The 22397-nt window shown below is 33.9% G+C and overlaps 1 protein-coding gene across 16 annotated transcripts in view; it reads right to left on the bottom strand.

Moving 5' to 3' along the window:
• Window positions 1-201: 201 nt before the first annotated feature.
• Window positions 202-22397, bottom strand: part of LOC128695395 (IQ domain-containing protein E-like) — a 75303-nt gene continuing 53107 nt past the window's right edge. For 4 of the 16 annotated variants that reach the window (XM_070095549.1, XM_070095550.1, XM_070095552.1 and 1 more), the window contains 3 exons: window positions 20306-20686; window positions 10700-10810; window positions 202-9763 (listed from right to left, as the gene is read on the bottom strand). In XM_070095549.1, the coding sequence (XP_069951650.1) occupies window positions 9539-9763; window positions 10700-10810; window positions 20306-20686 (717 nt within the window). In that variant the 3' untranslated portion in view covers window positions 202-9538. The remainder of the gene's footprint in view (window positions 9764-10699; window positions 10811-20305; window positions 20687-22397) is intronic. The other 12 variants (XM_070095551.1, XM_053785961.2, XM_070095553.1 and 9 more) reach the window with 10 other exon arrangements.

Below are 22397 nucleotides of genomic sequence, written 5' to 3'. Positions count from 1 at the left end.
TGAAAGTGTTGAATGATGATGAAAGTATTTTCTTTTTGGGGATTTTCTTTCTTTTTTGGGTCACCCTGCCTCGGTGGGAGACGACCGACTTGTTGAAAAAAAAAAAAAAAAAAAAATATATATATATATATATATATATATATATATATATATATATATATATATATATATATATATATATATATATATATATATATATATATATATATATATATATATACATACATACATGTGTGCATGCACATGCATGCTCAATGCCTCGCACAACACTCACTCACTCCAGTTAAGTGATAAAAAGAGTAATTATGCATTTCAATTCCTTCAAAAATATTACAGTTTCAGACTGGGGGTTTATTTTCTGAATTTCTAAACTTAAATTAACATGCAATTTTTACAAAATTAAACAATACTGTACTGTATCTTAAACGGAAAAAAAATAATAAGCAGTACTTACAAGTCCCAACAGACTGATCACTTTTATTGGCAACCTTGAGCTTCTATACATGTATCATACAAGTATGTGGATATTGTTCATAATGCATCTAGTGATGATGCACATGCTGGGCAGCAATGCTCATTCATCTTTAGTGATTCAAATGTTTTGGAGGATATGAAAACGTGATGAATGAATGATCAGATAAACACATGCTATCAGTACAGTTTTTACTATTTTTTCATGGAAGCATAATTTAAGAATTCAAGTACAGTACATACAATATTGTACAGTGTGACAATACAACCTTAACTATTTAACTTTTGACATTATTACCTGTCTACTGGATTCTTTCTACAGATGCCCTATTATCTCTGGACAGTCTGCATTTAAACTCTAGTTCTTTCTTAAGTGGTTTACAAATCTGCTTAATAAATCTTTTACAGATACCTTCAAACCACAGTACCGCACAGTACAGAGGAACCTTGAATATTTCCCAAGTACATGATGCAATTAAATTGTATTTGCTCTGAACTAGCTCAAATTTCTCTTTTCTAGGCAAGACAAGTAACAGTATATAAAAGATGCAAAAAAACATGTAGTCTTTGGCACCATTAACAGGAAGAACATGGGGCCATAATTGTAAACTAAACAAAAACAATGCAGAAAGGTTGCTAAAAAAATTCTTCTGTATATATAATAATGTGCCTTAGTGACTGGAAACTTGAAAATCATGCACGAGTAACTGAATTCCGAATAGAGGGCAACACAAATTCGAATCTGCTCCTGTAACTACCTACAGATAATGAAATGGGTAAATACCTTTATCTACCATAGTTCTCACTATGGTGATCACTTATTATCCAATATTCTCATTAAATAACTGAAGATATTATTACATTCACTGAAGATATTATTACATTCACAAGGGAGCCCTAACTCATAAGGGTTATGCAGCGCCTGGAAAAATGGAAAGTATTCAGACTATTGAAGGAATTGGAGCACAGGCTTAATTCCTTAAATCAGGAGCCCCTCACCAGCATCAAGCAACCTACCTGAGGGAACCGAAGATAAAATACATGAACTGAGAATTATATGAAGAAGCAACCTGAAAAGTAATTACAGCACTGTAATGGTAATGGAGAATGATCCATATATAAAAATAAGACAAAATACCCTTTAATAGTTAAGTATATCTATAATCTCAACAAATATAATGTAACTCCAGAAAATGAAATTTGCGAGTATTTACATATCTTGAGCCTTAGCCTTTATATATTAGAGTATTCTATGAATATTTCAGTCCAAATGGAATACATTCCCCCCTCATTACAACTGTCACTCCACATATTTTCAGCTTTAAAGCAGCAGTAATACTAAATTAAAAATTCTTAACTACGAATCACTGAACTCATCTATGTAAGTCTCCTATTATTTCTCTTCACCTTTAATAAGCACTAAATTTTAATAAGCAATAAATTTTAAAATATTTAACTATATGAAGATCAGCAGGTACAATAATTCTCATCTTCACCCAGATCTTGTGAATTTTTATTTGAACACATCTGATGATTCTTAAAATATTGCAGTAAATACAATGTACAAGCATTACAGAAGACAAACAAGAAAATCTTGTAGAGAAGCAAGTTAGAATTTTCACTGCAAGTCATGTGTGTTGTAGAAGGCAACTTAAGGGCAGGGGCAATGAGGTAGGTTGTTCCTTTTCCTGCAATTAATACCCAGAGGCTGGTTACTCTTTTCCCCATAATTAATACCCAGAAGTTGTTTTTCCTGCAGACAGTGAAAGAAATTATTAAATTTTCTTCTTTAGATCACTCTGCCTTAATGGGAAATAGCTAGTAAATTTAAAAAATTAAGATACATGACCATGTGCAATACTCTTGGCAAGAGTTATACATACACTGTAATATAAATATAAAACTACGGATTATAACATTTTTCTTATTTTCTAATACATATCAAACACATTTTTTTTTTTTAATTTTAGCACTTGTTTTGCAATATAAAAATATTTGCAATACTTATTTTTTACATAATTTAAGAGAGGTAATTAGATTTGTTACCACTAAAATCAATGTACATTTATTTTCTGTTATATATGTAACAAGTACTGTATATATAATAAAAATATCAATAATCCTATAATGTACTGAATTTTAAACATTGACAAAAAGTACTAAACTACAGGTAGAACATTGATTTTCCAGACACTGATGGTCCAGAGCCACACAAATTTACGAGCAGGGACTCTAAATTCCCATGGCAGTGTATTTACCACCAAACTGTACATCACTTATCCAGCCCCAAGACCAAAGAATACTGCACTCCCTAAAGGTGGAAAAATCAGTAATCTGGAAAGGCTTTGGAAATAAAGGTCCAGAAAATCGATGTTGTACCTGTATGTATTATACTATTCACCACCCAGGGGTTACACATACACACACTCTCTCCTCTCCTCTTCCCATATCTAACTATTACTTATTTCTCTAGGTGTTTGGCATCAAGAAAAGTAATTAGCTGCCACATCCAATATAAACTTTAGTAAACTGCCTTGAAAATGGTGTGTAAAAGTTTACTAACCTGATACAGTGAAAATGCCAGTTATCATTTAGCCAGTTATCATTTAGGTCACTAAGTTTTAACAGTTTAATTTTTTTTTTATCCAGACTACTATGTGTAAATATTTACCATGTATACCCTATAACTGCATGATGTCTATCTCCAGCCATGACCTACACACAACTACTAATCCACACATCAACTCAGATACTGTACAATAATGGGGTCAAAATACTTAACAGAATACTAGCAGCAGATGAAGCTCGTACAATACTCAGTAAATATACAAAAAAAAAAAAATAGTGCTATAAAGAATACTGTCTAACCTATGTATCTAACCTGGGGAGAGTATATAATGCAGCACTCAAACCATTGCTAATAATTCAGTTCCTTCCCTGAACTTTTATCACTACAATTGTAACTACAGTAGTTTTATACTGTAATTATATTTTAACTATTAATGCAATTCCAACTCAGATTATAGTTTCTACTTCAACTAACATAGAAATCTGCCATCATAGTGTGAAAAAATTTCAATAAATGTCAACGAATTTTGCTCATACTTTTAACCCTTGTAACCTCCTGATGAATTTTAAACATACTAAATAGTGCCAATGGCATAACTTGAGTATTATTATTATTTCACTGATTTTATGAATTTACCATTTAACATTTAATGCAAACAGCAACTTCATTCTCATTGTAATGGCCTCAAACTTAACCAAAACACTGCTCATAACTTGGGATTTGCAGAATTACTCCTTTGTCTTATAGCTTATAGCTCAGTCATATTAATGTAATTTAAAATATTCTATTGAACTGTACAGTAATTCCCCATTTAGTAACATGCACTGCAAAGTGACACTAAGCATAATTTATACAATAATATGTGAACTCCTTTTAACCATAAATTTTTACCTGTTTTAATCGGAGATATTCTGGGGAAAAATCAGTCTAATTAAATACCAGTTTTGAAGGAAGCAATTAAAAGTACAGTACAGTGCAAAGCCATAATATGCATTATTAATTTTTAAATTTGCTGTTTTACTGTTTCCAAGTGGGTTCCTGTTAACCACTGACCAGTCTCTCTTACACTTTTGTGTTTATAATGAGACTAAATGATAGATACACTATCCCTTTCCTTCCTTCCATCCCTTCTTTCATGATGCAGTAAATGGTCAGTACTTTGGTTGCAGCAATTCACAGCTAAGCTACAATTGGAGATTAAATTTTTGACTGTTTGGTCCATCTTGGATGATCGTGTTATTATTTTCATCTTCAATTTATGTGTTGGTTGTGAACAGTAAATGCATTCCATATTGGGCAAAATACGATCAAGTTAACAATACTCACCAGTGATGTCTTGCTGCTTTGATGATTAGAGATGTGTGGCAGAGGTGGGTGTTACTGGAGAGTATATGGGTGAAAGGAATAAATTAGATCAAGTCAATTCAGTTAGACTGAGAAGTGTGAAAGAGGCAGCTAGGTTAAAGTGATAATGCATAATTAATATTACAAAACATGCCTTTCATATAGTACTACAGCTTACTAAATTATTACTACAGAATTATTTATTTATTACTATTATCTTATCATTACAGTTATAATTAGTATTATCTGTATTGCTATAATTATTAATCACAAGTGTTAATGCTATAATTATAGTTTAGTATCACTTACTTTTATCATAATTATAGGAAAAATTATAATTCAAAAGCAGTAATAATTTGTAATAACTATTGTATATACTTTTTTTGCATATTGGAATTACCAGCAATAATCAATTTTAACATTACAACTTAAATTTAAGTTTTTAAGCTTCACACTTAGCAAAAACAGGATGTAATAATAACTTGCAATAACTAATTACTGACTGTTATATTCTCACTCAAATCCTAAGCCCTTGTGGGGGTATACTTAATTGGAATAATTTTTTTTTTGTGATGTGTGACATTATAGTATTACTAATATTTTAAGTTCATCAAAATATTCTGTACAGCACTTTTAAGTTAATCTTAACCAATACAATGTACATTCATTTAAAATGTAACTTATTGTAACTCCTTTATCTTACGAGTTACCTTTGTGTTGTTACTTTGCGTTATACCTGCTGCACAAACCTGATTATGATTTGCACAGAGCAGTGTTGGCCCTTCAATCCCTTTTCATCCATATTACTACCTATATTCACCCCTGAACAAGGGCCAAGCATTTTTTTCAGCTTAAGTGAGGAGTGTTAAAAAGGCAAATGGAAAATTTCCTAGATACTGTGCCACATTTTCATAAATTGTCTTACAAAGTTATTATACAAATTGCCAATGTATAAAATTTATCTTTTTAAATCTATATTGAGAAATATAAAACTAAGAATCCTTGAGCAAAGCTATTTATCCTGCTAAATCTCATGACTATATATTTAAGAATAAGCAAGAAAATTGCTGCCTCTACACTACCCATTAGCATACATTGATGACAGACTAGACACACACACACACACATGTATATACATTCAAAAACTAAATAATAATTAAAAGCAACAAGCATGAAATGAAGAGAAACTAACCATAGCAGTTTTTTGATCAACATACGAAGGTTTAAACCTTTTAACATGGTTTCACTAAAAAAATCTGATGGCCAATCTGGGCTAACAAATATAAATTATATTTGTTTAAAGGGTATACAAAGTGTGAAAAGGGCATGTGTTAGAGTATGTAGAGGAGAGTGCATGCATGCAGAGAAGTGAGAGAATATGTGATAGTTCAAGTGAAAGTGAGACTGCACAAGCATGCATGCACTCACCTATATATAGTTGCAGGTGTTGAATCTTAGTTCCTGACCCCACCTCTTGACTTGCCACTTGCCAAATTCACTCTCTTCTAGCCCTTAAAACTATGGATGGAGCCTGCCTCCACCACTTCTTCATTGAGGTCATTCCATGTCCTGACCAGCTTGAGATTGATGACATCTCTGACTCATCTGTCTAATTTCCAGCTGTGCCCCCAGAGTACCTGTTTCCTGTCTCTCAAAAGGAACTGGACCTGTCCTTTCCTTCCTTGGACTGAACCTGAATGCCTCCCATTCCCCTAAGCGCTGTATGACCCCATTGGGTTTAGTGCCCCCCATGAATGCAATAATAATCCTGCCTTTCAAACAGCTTGTAAGTGTCTATTAATTCCACCAAGTATTTATGCTGTTATCATGTCTTCCCTGATCCTTCTGTCCTCCTGGGTCATTAGATTCAATTCTGGAACTAGCCTCACTGTGTACCTCTGCACTTTCCATGTTTCTGAACATGCTGCCTCCTGACACTTCCCAACTGTGTATTCCATCATCTCATCCACTGACTTTTCCTCCAGTTCCCTTTCCCATGCACTAAATTCAAGAATTTCCTCATTCTTGTAAAATTCCCTTTGGCTTCTCCCACCCTCCACTTACCAATCTTCCCTATACATTTAGTTTTACAAGGTATTCAAAGTTCAGTACTGCACAGTCACTGGCACCCAGAGGGCTCTTATTATATTTCTCCTATTTTGGACATAACTGTGGTAAACACTAGGTCCAACCTTGCTGGTATACATATCTTTTGTTGTTTACTTAACATACTGGCACTCAGTTTTCCCCTGACCACCTCCATGTTTTCAGTCAGCCATGTGGGTAGGTGTACTCCCGTATGTGAGGTTGTGGAGGTCAAGTCACAGCTCCTGGCCTCCTCTGAGTGAGTGTGTGCGTGTGTGCGCGCGTACACATGAGCAATCACATGCATGCACGTATGTATGTGCGTGTGCACAAAGACGTGCTTCGATTTACTGTATTATACATATTTAGTATGTCCTTAAAGCCTGTCAGAGTTTTGTAAAAGAAAACCAACAACTCAATTTTCCTGATCAATATTAGGTAACTTCTTACTCAAGTAGAATCAAGTACTGTATTAATCAGACTCTTAAAGGGTATGCTATGAATACTTTGGAAGACGAACTATGGAGATATCCACTCTCTAATTTTTTCACTTTATTTTGAGTCTTTCAAAAATTATAAAGGAATACCAGTTGACATTACTGGCATCTTAGGCTTGCCACAACAATACATTTGAGTTCCTGAAGAACAGTTTAGGACTGTGATTTACATTAGAGGTAGCAGTGATATAAGAGAAATTTTAACTACCAATATTATACAAGTGCATAATTTCATTCTTCTAAACAGGACTTTTGTTATGCTTGCATTCCACATTTCCTGGGCAGCAACTCAAGACAGGACAAGTTCTTGTCTGCCATTGCTGTAGCTCCTACCTTTAAGGTGATTCACACCAAATGTATTGTTTACTGAAAAATAGATATGATACATGCTATACTAAAATCTCACGCCAGTGACAAAGCTTTACACAAGCATTTTTACAACTCGTAAATATTACACTGTACTGATATCATATCACTACCTGTACAGTGTTAGTAAATATGATCATGAATCCAGACAATCCCATGTGACTATATGTTATAAATGAAATTTATATTTTTATAAGTAATCATTCTAAACGTTTAACAATAGATCATTTAACTGCCATATTCAAAGTGAAAAAAGTAACAAATCATCAAGAACACCAGGCATTTAATTAGAAAAATATAAACGCTATCACAAGTAAGCCGAATCAGCCAGTTAGCAGCAAAAAATTCAAACTAATGAGCTGAATATCCAGAGCACCACAATGCATATAAATGCTGCACAAGAAGAATGATTTAAACAGTCCTCTATACAGACTTTTGTATTCCATCTCTTGTTATAAATACAGAACTCTATTAAAACAAAGTACTGTACATTATAATTAAGGGTAAGCAGAACACAAGATCAATATGGAAACCTTCATTAACAGATGACATTTCACTCGACACCAAACTTTATCAAATCTTATATACAATACTTGAAAAGTCATGAATTACATAGGGCAGCAGTGCAGGGGAATGCAAATGGTAAAATGACCCTTCAATGGGGTAGTTGGCCAAGCAGGTGGGCATGAGGTTCAGTGAATCTTAAGCTACCCATAATCTGTGTAATAGGTAGCTATAAACTCACCGACCCTCTTATCCACCTGTTTGGCCCACTGGGCAACCTGACTTAAAGGGTTGCCTCACTTTCTACAATCACTTGCACTGCTGTCCCATATATTTCATACCTCTTCAAGTATTGTCTACTGTATAAGAGTTGATTAAACTCAAGTGTCCCAGGAAAAAGTCATCTCCTAATGGTTTTCATGTTGTTTTGTCAGCATTTTATACCACCTGTATAGTATGTACGTATAACAAAACTATCTATATGACAATTTATATAGCTTGGATCCGGAAAAGTCTACTGTATTTTTCCTATCTGATCCCTCATTCTTTAATTCACTTTAAGTGAGAGAGTACAGGTACCTTACCATTCATTTTTTCTTCCACCCTTATTTCACCAGTAACAGTAACCACAAGCTTTATATTTTACAGGAACAGTGAAGAGAATGGTTAGTATGACAGTAATGCACGTGTTTTCACACACAAGGAGGAAGGTTTTCCTTACGTAGACTATTCAGAAGAGAACAGGACATAAATCAGAGATACTATCTCACAGTATCACTTAAAATAAAAATATTTAAAAAGTTTAAGATCTTCAATAACGCTGATATTATAATGCGTTGTAATCACAAGAAAAATGTGCGACAAGTTTAGCCACATTTATGTAGACATCTGCAACCTGCTATTCAATGTGAAGCACTTTGAATTTCCTACCAGGAGATACTGCCTCTGCACAAATACAGTATGCCTAGATTTTCATTTAAGGAATCACTCACTGATCCTCAGATCTTTCAAGGGCAAATGTTGCATTCATATGATTTTACACTAGTTTTAAATTATCCAAGTAATTTTGTAGTATAAAATATCAACAGCACTTTGGATTCTGACTCTAAAATTACTTTAACAAAATTATCATTATCCTTATGTACATAACAGAATGTTCTCTCAGGAAACCATTCCATGTAGCCATCATTCTGGAGTTTTACTGTATGTACACTGAGACTCAGCTCTTTACATACAGTCATTATAATTTGAACAATAGCTTCAATATACAACAAAAATTGCATATATTTTTCATTATTCGTCACTCACAACTAAAACTGGCGTTTGTCAGACCTACTTTAATGAACAATCACAGTCTTATTTTCTCAACAGATAATTCATAATACTGAAACACTGTACATATTACACAAATTATGAAGAGCTTCCTATTAACAAAAGTTTTAAACCTAGTAAAGTTTACAGCATGCAGCTGCCCTGCCCTCCAAGTTTTCTCGGTCAGGCCACAACTCTGATTTTATAAGTGGCACAGCTAATAAAAGGTGTTTAAGGCATGCTCAGGTACACAGCACTGATGAAATTGAATGTATCCTGCACTTTGAGCAATATTATTTACAGTGACTGTAGCAACTGTTCCCTGTGTGATGAGCAGTGAGATCCACATTGTGCGTAATTTGTGAACAAGAACATTAGTGGTAGTTATGCACTAGTTGCTGCTGAACTGCTGTACTTTGTTTACCCTGGTCAGATGAGCATCCAAAGTAGCATGAATGGTTGCCACAGCCGGCTCTTGATCATATATATTGAAGGTCCCTTGACGCACCAGGCTTTGAGAATGTTTACAGCTTGCCCTTGCTGACTCTTCTCCGTCAGGTGCTTCACGTGTGCTTCTTCCCCTACCTCTCGGTGTTTCTTGAGAGTCAGTGTCACCCTGATGAAGATTAAGGAGACTTTTGTTAAACTAGTTAGAATTCATCGCATCAGAGTGTTGATATCAACGGAGGTATACCAAGTCTGCTATGCCAGTATGCTATACTGTACATCACAATTTACAGCTGTATGAAATAGTCTTAAAAGAATTTGTTTCTATCTGTCCTCTCCTGTTCTTTCACCCTCTTACTCTTGCTCCCTTCCCTTCATCTCTTTCTTCCCCACTCCTGCTCACTGCTTTTCGGTGTCCTCAAGCCCATCTAACTTGACTGTGTACATAACACAAGTGTTAAGACAAAAATGAGTTTGTATGCTTTTATAATGTAAATATTTCAAACTCCTAAGAATGAAATAACATCACTTAATAATAATTAAAAGCCTTAATGCTGATAAAAAATGCAGCTATTTACTAAAACTATCTTTGTGTATTTTGTCACCTCATTTGTTAATTACTATATATACTAATTATTACTGTATATGCTAATTAGTGTCATTTTTAACTTTTAATCACTTTTACAATTATTACATTACCACCATTAGTGATAAGGATTAATGCAATTATGAAAAATTAATATTCTTATATGCTTAGAATAAAAGCAAAAATTATCCTATTACTTTATATACTTATCAAACTATGTGTACAAGATGGTTAGTGTCACTGCTTGTCATATAGGCATATAGGCTGAGAATCAACAGATGATACAAATATAAATATGCTTTACAAGCAACCTTCTCTGGCCAGTAATTTTTTTTTTTTCACATTGTACTTTTATCTTTACAAGGGGATGAAAAATTTATTAAAAAAAAAAATCATATTTTAATGTCAACAAAATCTATTTAAGATCCTTGCCAGCAGCTTCAGTATATCCCATTGATATTGTAAATACTGTACAATGTATCAGCTTCATAAGGGAAATAAAATTAAAAACAAACTCACCTGTCCTTTGCCAACTAACAATGGTTCACAGTTCAACAACTCGTTAACCTCCCGCTGACGGCTGAGATGTGACGACAATAGTGACTGTAACAACTCCAAGCTCTCTATAATCTGAAGGGAAAAAAATATTTTTACCAACAAAAAATGGGAAACTATTGGTAAAGAAAACAAAAAACTAATTATTTAGACAGAGTATAGTCTTATTTCTATGTTAATAGAATACCTTGTTTCAATGTACACTATTTCAATTTCATCACCTATAGACTACCATTGGTAATGTGATTAAGCATGTATTTGATAAAAATATAAATCAAAATTATCCACAGTTTTTCAAAAATTAACCACAAGTGCCAATATTAGTATAACTGAAAAGTTTGTAAATACTGTACCATAGTCATAAATGGCTTACTACGGTATATTCTACAACATGCACTGATTCTCAGAGATAAAGCCAGGCCCAACTTACAATACAGTACTCAAGAAGCTTTAATTCTGACAATATAAATGCTTTACCTATATTTTATCTATGCCACAAACAAAGGAATAACATGCTGGAAATTTATCCCCCTCTCCCCCCACCAAAAAAAATTACAACACCTGAAAAATAGTATTTTACAGTATTTTACATATTGAACATGCATGAATTATTTTCCCTATATGAAGTTTCTACATTGTGCTGTGTTCTGAAAGCGGTATAATAATAATTCCTATTCATCCAAATTTGAGGTTCATTTACCAATTCTAAGAAATTACCTTTCACTGTCAAAGTGTGCCTGATAAGATGAATATTAAAAGAAATTTGCTTCCATAAATATAGGACTGATACACAAGAGAGCATCATCTCTAAAGGCATTTCAAACCAATAACCTATAAAACTCCGGAAACCTGCCAGTTTTACTTATGTACAATAAGTAGCAACAAGACGAGGGGAGGCAATAATGACACACCCGGTGCATAATACAACCCTGCCTTTTATTCACCCTTAAACTTTCATTTCCTCATAAACCAGGAAGGCTAATTAAAAAAAAAAAAATACATGGTTCCTTTCAGTTCTACAGTTTAAAACCTGTAACTTGTATTCAGGAGGAGAGTAATGTATTAGGATTATACAGTACGTATTACATTTATGTGAACGCCAATCCAGTGTAGGTCATTCAGTACAAGGAGTGGTGGAGGTGTGATATTCCATCTACTAAGCTTTAAATAGATGTGCTACTTTTGCAGCCAGCCAGACAAAAGGAAAAATCATTGTATTAGGACAGATTAATGTAGACAGTCAAGCAACATAATTTTTGGACAGCACAGATTTCTGCCCACCCTCTTAAGTCTTTTAAAGAAAAATTTGGAATAAGGAAAAAAGAATTATAGAAAAAATAAATAATTACTCCTCGGCATATGATGATTGCATTTGTTTTTTTCTTTAAAATTCTCAAACTGTGGAAAACTGCAATCATTTAAATGAACATTATTTATAATTTTGTCAAGACTTCATAAAATAATTACCTGGAGTATACCTGGAGAAGGTTTTGGGGGTCAATGCCCCGGGCCACAGGGGCCGGTCACAGAGCAATAAATGTGCTCTATTGTATCTCATATACCTTCAAAGCCAGATGTTTAATTCTAAAGAAACTTAGGTAGAAATGCACTTGTAATTTTGTGGTAAAATATAATCAAATAATTTAAGCTAATTAATTTCATATACCACTATCATCAATGCAGATGTGAAAAGGAATATTAAATAAATTGTTTGTTACTTACATTCTATGCCAGATGTAAACTTCCAAATAAAGTCAAGTACACTTAAGTTTTTTGACTTCGTAAAATAAAAAGCACCTTGGATATGATTAGTATAGCACTAATAAAATCTTAATATCCTAAGGACTATTTTATGTTTTACTGAGTCAAAGGTTAGCAAATGTAAAGCAAACCACCTGGTTTACCAGTCATAAGCTAAGGCTTAGCATACCTCGGAACTACATGATCTACCATTTTCAAGAGTCATGGCTTAGTGTACCACAGAACTGCATGATCTATTATTTTCATAACCGAAGACTCAGCATACCTTAAGGGAACCACTTGGTCTAACATCATGAGCCATGACTTAGTATGCCAGGTTTTTATTTACTACCAAAATATGCAAATATTTTACATAACTTAAATATATTATTGCATATATAAACATGTACAAAGTTAATATTGATACACAGTATGACGCCCCACCCTCCACCTACAAACTACATTACAATTACAGTTTGGTCCAAATCACACAGGAACTTAATGAATATTTCCCAGGAACAGTAGATTTTTGACAAATTAAAATTATTACATGATTAACAAGCCATCATAATCATTAACACAGTAAAATACAGTGAAACCTCAGTTTTCGTATATCCTAGTTGGAGTAAGTTCTTGAAGAAAATTCTCTATACAATGTATTTTTTTTTTTTAATATTTTTGGGTGTCTGGAACGGAACCAATTAATCCGTTCCAGACACCCAAAAATATTAAAAAAAAAAAAAAATACATTTTATAGAGAATTTTCTCCAAGAATTTTCAACAACTAGGGCATACAAAAACCAAGGTACCACTGTATTAATAAAAATTATTGTAAACATTACATTATTTATACATATCTGTTAGCCATTAGTGAAATAGCTAAGAATTTGATTGAAAGGAGCAACAGATTTGACTTCAACTAGGACTCGAAGTTGGCAAAACTGCCAATGTGTAAATTCCACCCAGACCGCTAGCTTTGCAACTGTAATTCCATAAGTTTTCCATCAAATTTCATAATTATGGTGTCATTACCTTCAGAAAAATTTTCTACCATTTGAGATTTCTTTTTTTAAAAGTGGATACAAGAGCAATTAATTTGAGGGGTCTGGATAGTGAAAAGGTTAAGACAGTCCCACTTTTACTGATATTAATAAAGCTCTATTAAATAGTTATGACTAAAAGCCATTTAAGGTATAACATTTAATTTATTCTGAAAATCCAATAATACATACCTATGAATTTTGCAAATACTGATAGTTATTTCTTATAAATACCACATACTGATTAAATGGTATCTAAGAGGAAAAAGATAATGGTAATTTGTGTTGCAGCCATTATTTACCTAAGATGATGAATACTGACTACCCATATATCATACATCAGAGCAAGCTAGAGCTACATATAATCTTGTGATGTGCTATCAATCATGCATAAGCTGAACTTCTACTTCCATACATTTATAACGAAAAAAAACACCAAGTACTGATTAAGCTAACAGGTGAAGAAAATCAGGATAGCTGATGAGAATAAAAATATATTTAAGTAGTGACAATCTCTCACAACTTTGCACATCAGTTTTTCCAACAATTTTCCATCATAAATGTCACATGGTGAAACAGAATCTTTACCATATTTATATTCTTATCAAAATTCATGTCCATCCTTAACAATGTATATATCTCATTCATTTATTAAACATAAGGATGGTGGTGAGAAGTAGAAGAGTCTCAGATACTAAGTGAATAGAAAGTTGATTACCTCATGATAAGCATTCAACTTCTGGCTGTCCCATATCAGACTGACTCAACTAAGCAGACAAGTCTCAGTGCTAAGCATTAATATTAGCACCATGTATACTTATTTATACTTATTTTTAAATATGTATTACCTATTACTGAACCTCTTTTTTTACGAAGTTCAATCAAAAGGCTTCCCTTTATAAGTTACCCCTAGCACTCCAAGTTTACCTACTATGCCCTCTACAACAGTCGATCCCACCAGCATTTAGGTCTCCTACCACAAATATTCTCTCACTTGGTTCAAAACTTTCTAAATACCATTTGTCTCCCAAAATCTCTCCCCTTCATACTCCTCTCTTCTCTATGTGCATAAATACTTAGCATAACACACTTTTTTGCAACTAACCCTTATTTTACTGCACATATTCCTTGAATTTAAACATTTATATTCCCTCATTTCCTGTCATAACTGATCCTTCAACATTATTGCAATTCCTTCCTTAGCTCTAACTCTCTCAAATACCCTGACTTAATCCCATTTATTTCTCCCCACTGAAACTCTCATGCCCCCTTCAGCTTTGTTCTCCTTATAGCCAGAAAATCCAGCTTCTTTTTACTCATAACATTAACAATCATCTCTTTCTTATCATCTGCACTACATCCACACACATTCAAATATCCCAATTTTATAAAGTTTTTCTTTTTCCTATTCTCAATATGTGAAAAGACATGTTTGAGAATGAGTTTACTGGGATAACATTTCAAATTGCTTAGATGTTTACTATGTCATATACAGGATACAAACTGCATAGGAAAGGAAGAGTTGAGGTGAGGCTAGGAGAGGCGACTGAAAGAGTGTGTGATAAATCTTAGGTCTATCAAGTACTGCATTACCTGTATTTATTCAGCAAAATTTAGTATCACTTTAAGATGAGTGTGCTTCAAATCACCTACACTACAATTAATACAGAATACCAAGGTACTTATGTACCCTGGTATTCTGTATTAATCCTTCAGATAATTTTTCAAGATTAAGCAATGCATCAACTCCATATTAACATTTTCTAAACATTATTTAGTGTCAAAATATCTTGAGCAAATACACATTACAATAAACATTAACTTGCATAACTAAAAAAAAATAATCAAATTTCAAACATCAATGTAAATAAGTGCATTTGTATACTCTTATTTAAATTATTATTATTACTTAAGCACTCTTATTTGTTTTTTACACAATGATCATGTCCCACTGAGGTAGGGTGACAATAAAAAAAATACTTTCACCATCATTCAATTAACTACATACTCACATTCAACTAACATACACAAGACTATTGGATGTTCAAACCCATATCACTCAAAGTTTCATTTAACCCCCTTCCCTTGCCTTTCCTGGGATGACCCCTGTTCTTCCACCCTTCCAGCCCAGATTTATATACCCTCTTGGTCATACTATTCTGTAATATCCTCTCTAAATGCACAAACCAACTCAACAACCCCTCCTCACCCCTCTTAAATTATATTTTTGGTAACTATTCCATCTTCTAATCTCCATGCTCAAAATTCTCTGCCTAATAGTCACATCACACACTGTCAAACAAAACAGCTTATTTATAAGATAACAATATACCCCACAGCTGTTACACAATACTGGTAAGGTTAACCATTTCTTCAACTCTCATTCTCACCATTACCTTTCCAACATATACTGCTTTCTTTATTGTAATTCTTGAAACCACTGAACACTCTACAATACACAGAATTTAAATTCAATGCAAAATTTACGATACTCAAGATACTAATCAAAATAGTGTACTGTATTAATGAAAAGGATATGCTAGGAAATATTGTATCAGCTACACTTCATGACACTTAATTTATAGTGAAATTCTACAATGCTGCTTCACCATATATTACTATAAGAAATCAGCTACTGACTTTAAGAGGAAATTTGTATGAGAGAAATTTCATTGAAGTTATATGAGAGATTACACATTTAATTCTATTGCAGCCACATACGGTATAGTATTATTCTGGATTCCATGACTAGATAGCTTAATAATATGGCTGAATACAAAAATTCAGTTTTCCATATATTGTTATATAAAATTAAGAAAAAATATGAAAATCAAGTTGAGGAAAGATCTCTAGGCTGACAATACCAGTACAGGTTCCCCAGCATAAATGGTGTAGACCTTAATACTGCGGCCTATATGTGACTCAAGTAGAGAGCACACATCCTCCAGGCCAATCCTTTGCTGCAGAACAAAACATGGGCAATGTGAAGATATTAGTCTACTATGAACTCCAAATTTAAAACAATTTCAGACAAAATTTTAACCATCTCATTCAATGTCTATAAGCTTAATACCAAACAGTAGTACACCTGGAAGAGAAGAAACTGACCTCCAGTGCTCGTCCTTAAAGTATGCTGGCCCCCTACTAAACTCGCAACCTCAAAATAGGCCATTTCTTGCACTTTAGGGCATCCTGCAACTGTCTATGGTTTCATAGGGTAAATTCCATCATTCTTTCCTGGTTTCTGCTGTTTCCTTTGTTTGATGGTCTGCCTTGTATAATGATCTGTGCAATTGTCTTGTGTCATTGACTTACTCCTCCCCATATTAATTCATCAATAACCAAAAAATGTCAAACTCAGCCCTCAAGACCACATGGCACAAAGGGGGACCACGGACACAACACTATCCACCACACAAGTCCAGAAGGCACTTAGGATGTAGCCAACAGGCTTAGGGAATCCTAAGACATGCTTCAAGATGTAAAGCCAGCATAACTTTATCTCATTCACAAACTTACCAGGGTAGGGTATTAATTTGGGCATTAAATTATGCCAAGCGCCATCCACCCAGCGTACTTTAAAGACGAGCACAAGACCTTCAACAAAAACTGACTAAACTTGCACAATATCCAGGGAGGTGAGTAGGAGACAACACTATGAACCAACAAAATGAAGTTGATAACCACCAACTACAAAACATTTGCTGAGAATACATATACATATTTGAAGCAAGTTGTATGTTAATTGGAACACTTTCAGCTGCAAGAGCTCTGAAAATGAGATTTTACAACTGACTTTCCAACGTTAAATTTTTGCATCACAACTGGATGCAAATTAAATTTTTCAGTCACCCAAGTTAGCTCAGATAGTTAATGAAAGAAAAATACTTTAAATTTCAATCAGATAAGCATCAGGTCTCAGAATTTCATTCTGTGCAAGTCCTGATGTAAATCTTCCAGTTCAACTGTGCTTGGTAGTTAATTATTACTATGCCAATAAATTGCTGAGTAGTCACATGCTTACCTCCCAAGGGATATGTGCAGCATACCACGGTTTAACATTCATAATTCCATAATTCCTTATAATCTATTAAATGTAATTTCCTTCAAAATCATCCACCTAGCTTTGCAATTCAGTGTTAACTAAATGCTACAAGCAAAATAAACATTTAAGAAAGTACCCTATTCTCCTGATGCCTCCGCAACTTTAGTAATTCCTGTGATCGATGTATATGGGCCTTGAGAAGGCTCATAATTACTTCATGAGTATCACTCAGCTGCATGCAAAAATTGTGTAGGTAAATTTCAATCCTTTCTACAAAACAGTGTACTAATGGTACTACACATGCTTCATTTCAGAACCATGACACAGTACATGATATTCATATTCCCATAAAGAAGAGGTCAAGTGCATTACAACAAGGACTACACAAGTGCCATACTTAAGAGAAAGTCATTTTATATATATGTACATCCCATTTCACAACTGAAAAATGACTCCTAGAAGTATGTATACAGTAAATTTATATCACTAGACACAAAACTTCAAGCATTTAACTGCAATTTTTTAGTGTTAAAAACTCAATACCTGGAATAATGCTGACATAAGCTACTTATGAATGTGTTTTAATCTTATAATAAACAAAATTATTATGAAACAATTTATCATTCATAAGAATACAGCACAACAGGTTTATCCCAGGGTTTAGCATTTCTTTTGCTATGTCTAAAATCCTTGAGACAAAATAAGAAATTTATTACTGTGCATACAGTATATGTACAGCAGTTACCCAAGAAAATTATAACAGGAAAACAATAATATGTGAAGTTATTACTGGCACATGAAAAATATGATGATAGATGGGAAAGACAGTAGATATAGGATATGGTTATACAGTAGGAAACCCCTAATCCACGGGGGATAAGTCCCAAGGACCTGCCGTGCATACCGAAACCATGGATAGTAGCAAACCCTATATACAAGTCCTATACATACCTATTATAAGGTTTAATTGATAAATTATACACAAGAAGTGGAGAATTATCACTGTATCACTTTATCACTGATGGGAAGCACTTCACGGCTTCCCTTAGGCTTTGAAGAACAGCCAGCTTCTCTATTTTGGCACTTTGGGGGGCCATTACTATGCAAAATTCAAAGGTGGATAACTGAAACCACAGGGGGTCTACTGTATACGTATGGCAACAAGAATCTTTGTAGATAAAAATTAAATTCTACTGTTCTTGCTAATTTAGACAGTCAAGCAAATACAAGTCTAAAGTAACTAAGATATAAATTTGAAAAAAATAGTTACTGATATTAAAAGTACAGAAAAACACTGTGATAAATATTTGTTTAACATTACACAAAATTTAAAGAATGAAAGTGAAGAGTTAATGGCAGAGTTAATGGCGGAGAATTTTGCATCCGAGTTTCATTACAGGAACATTGAACTCTTATAAGCTATTGTGAAATACATTTAAAGATATTTAAGAGTAATGCTATCAAAAAAGTGCAACTAAATGTAGAAGAAAAATAGTCACCAAGACAATGGAATCACAAAAGTTTCCTTACCTTAGAAGTTTAGGCATGACTGATCAATTATCCAACTGTATTAACAATTTGTGAACTGCATACTAAGATTAAGCACATGTGAATAAGCTGTATTTACAAGAATTTATCAGAATATTTTCATAATTGAAAATAGACAAGTGTGGTAAGAAAATTTACAAATAAATGTACAGCAACAATGAAATATTAATTCAAGGTTTTACCCAATTTATATACAGAAGTGGACAATTTTTCCTAGACTAGTCCACACTTTGTGCTGTATTTTAATTCCAAAAATGTTAGCATTGTACATAAGATATATAATGAAAGAAAGTCAAAATAATACTGCACATCTTTATAGTGGAAGAGTACTGAAAATGAGGAGAGCAAGATATTGATTATATTGGCATCAACCATTGAAGAGCAGATCTCTCTCAGGGTCTTTGTAGGGACTGGGATCCACCAGGCAGTTCTTACAGAGTGGATGGGGTTTGTGGAAACTGGGAATGTGCAACCTTGAATCTGTAGATTTAAGGCCTTCTCCCACCGAGGCAGGGTGACCCGAAAAAGAAACACTTCCACCATATGAACTCTTGGAAATAAATGGTATAAAATACCGACACAATGGAAATATAAACACATATGCAGTATAATGTATAATATTGACAATGTTTTGCCCACACAGTGGGCTTTTTCAAGTCACAAACAGATCAGTTTGTGACTTGAAAACGCCCACTGTGTGGGCGAAACGTTGTCAGTAAAGGATCACATTATACTGCATATGTGTTTATATTTCCATATGAACTCTTAATGACTGGATGAGGTCTTGGAGGGGTAGCAGGTAAAATGGCATGTAAAAGCAAGAAGTCATGCACGAGTCAAATTCCAAGACTAACAATACAAGGTAGAGGGTATGGAAACACATTCAACCCATCTCGCCAGCATCCAACATTCCATGAAAGATTCTCAGCTTAGTTACAAAATTACATTAACTGCCCTCATCACTATATTTTACACCTCAATCCATATCAAAAACTATTTATAATATTAATACATGCTATAAACTATAGTAACATTAATCAATAGAAAGTAGACATTAACCAAGTATCTTTTCCTCTTACTCTTTCAAAAGCTTTAATGAGCCATAAAATGTGAATATATTTTAAAAATAAATTAAAAGTATGTACAAAATATAAGCCCAGCATGAGATACAAGGTAACACACAGGTGTGTGCCTTACCTCACTATCTTGAGAAGCACCAGAGTTTGACATGTCTGCCGATTTCTTCATGCTATCACTACCATTCTTTTCTTGCCATGAAATTTCCTCCTCGCCACTAACAATTGTGTCTTGTCGGAGATCCCTCTTGCTGCACTGTGCTGAGGTGTTCTCATCATCTGTTTTACTAAGAGTAACAGTGTCTTGCCTTATCAGTGACTTGCTACTACTTGCACGCTCAACTTCCACGCTATCAGCCTTATTATTTGCAGGGGACACATCCTCATTAACACTAATTGTCATAGTTCTCTGTCGGGCTATGGAAGAAGCACTGGATGGCTCACCGCTATTGCCTGTTTCTTGGTGAAACAGAATCTCTGCCAGAACTCTCTCATCTTCCTCCTGAGTAAACATTCATTACTTAATTTATTATTCAGACACAGCTGAAGTGTTACTGTGATAAGACTTGAAATGTATAGTCTGTACGGCTGCAGGGCAAACATTTGACCGTTAAAACATATGACAACAGATGGTTGGAGTCTGAACTTTTAATAAATCTTGGAAACAACTGATACAATAATTGCAAGTGGGCTCATTCAGTTTCAAGAGTGGGAGCATCTGTCTTTAGATCAAACTCTGCACTATGTTCAGTGGGGCTTTGATGAAGGCATTACTAAATAAATAATGTATTATAATGTTAAGAGAACAAAACATTATCTTCTTCTGACATTAATATCGATCACATATGACATGGTAAAAAGTTTGACCCAAAGGCAAATGAGCCCACTCTTGATGCTGCATGGCCATACTTGCAATTGGTGTACAATAGTCCAGACTTCAACCATTTGTTGCCAAATGTCTATTTGATCAAGTTTGACCTGCAACCGGTATCATAACTTCTTGCAGAGACTGTATTTAATTTGATGACAGAATGTGTAATTTTTAAGATATATACTATGGGTGGGCAAGATGTGTCCCATGGGCCAAATCATACCCCCAGAATTATTTCTGTGGCCTACCATTGCAGTTATCATTAGGAAAAAAAAAATCATTATCATTATTAAGTGGGAGATGAGCACCCAAAACAGCAAAAATCTGCCATCACACAACCTCATAAAGGAAAGATAGACAACTTCTCAAGGAAGAATATTAGCCAGCAAGATCAGTCCTCTTATTACAATGATGTATGGTACTTAAAGCTGTTGCATCTTAACTGAATGTTTTTACTAGTTGTAGTAATATTTGTTTATTGTTAGTATTAATAAAAGAATGCTAAGAGATGCACATACATATTTTCCAGAAATCTATATGTATGTTAATTAACACTGTCCTTATATTCCTTATGCACAAATACCAAGCTTTAATTTGTATTAATATTATGTATTTGGATCTATACTAAGTGTTTGGCCTGCTAAGTGCACCACCTTTCATAAAGTGGCCAGCCAGCCAAAATAATTGTTGCATACAGTAACAATGAGCAACAAAGATATACACATGTACATGGTAAACTTTTTGCAAGGTAAGGCTCAAGTCTTACACTGGTAATGATCTTTTTTTCAATTCACTAGACATTTCCCACCAAGTCAGGATGACTCTAAGAATATATTCACCATTACTTGCTTACCAGCTGAATTACAAAAATCACAGACACTGTGGCCCAATGTTGACCCATCAAACTGCAACTTTTTTTCCACTTTCAGTGTGCAAAAACTCAACTCCAGTTAGCAGGTTTACTTGAAACTCTTAAAAAATATTACCTTACATACTAATGCTATGTCATCACATACACATTCAAAATCAAAGCCCTAACTGAAAAATATCTTTTTCACACCTATCCTCAAATTCTTCCTCAGATGTTCTCTATTCCTTCTTCCATTTACCCTATATTTATACACTCCTTTAACAACCCATCTAGCTCCAATCTTTCTATATGACCAAACCACCTCAACAGCCCAGATTTTATGCATAACCTAACAAACATTAATCAATGATATTTCCTGTTACTATGTACAGTGGACCCCCGAGTTTCGGCAGCATCGACTTTCGTGAAATTCGACTTTCGGCAAGTTTTTTTTTGGCAAAATTTGGCCTCGAGTTTCATGATTAGACTCGT

Source organism: Cherax quadricarinatus, chromosome 50 (assembly GCF_038502225.1).
Source record: "Cherax quadricarinatus isolate ZL_2023a chromosome 50, ASM3850222v1, whole genome shotgun sequence".
Taxonomy (NCBI): Eukaryota; Metazoa; Arthropoda; class Malacostraca; order Decapoda; family Parastacidae; genus Cherax; species Cherax quadricarinatus.
This window is presented reverse-complemented; position numbering and strand designations above follow the sequence as displayed.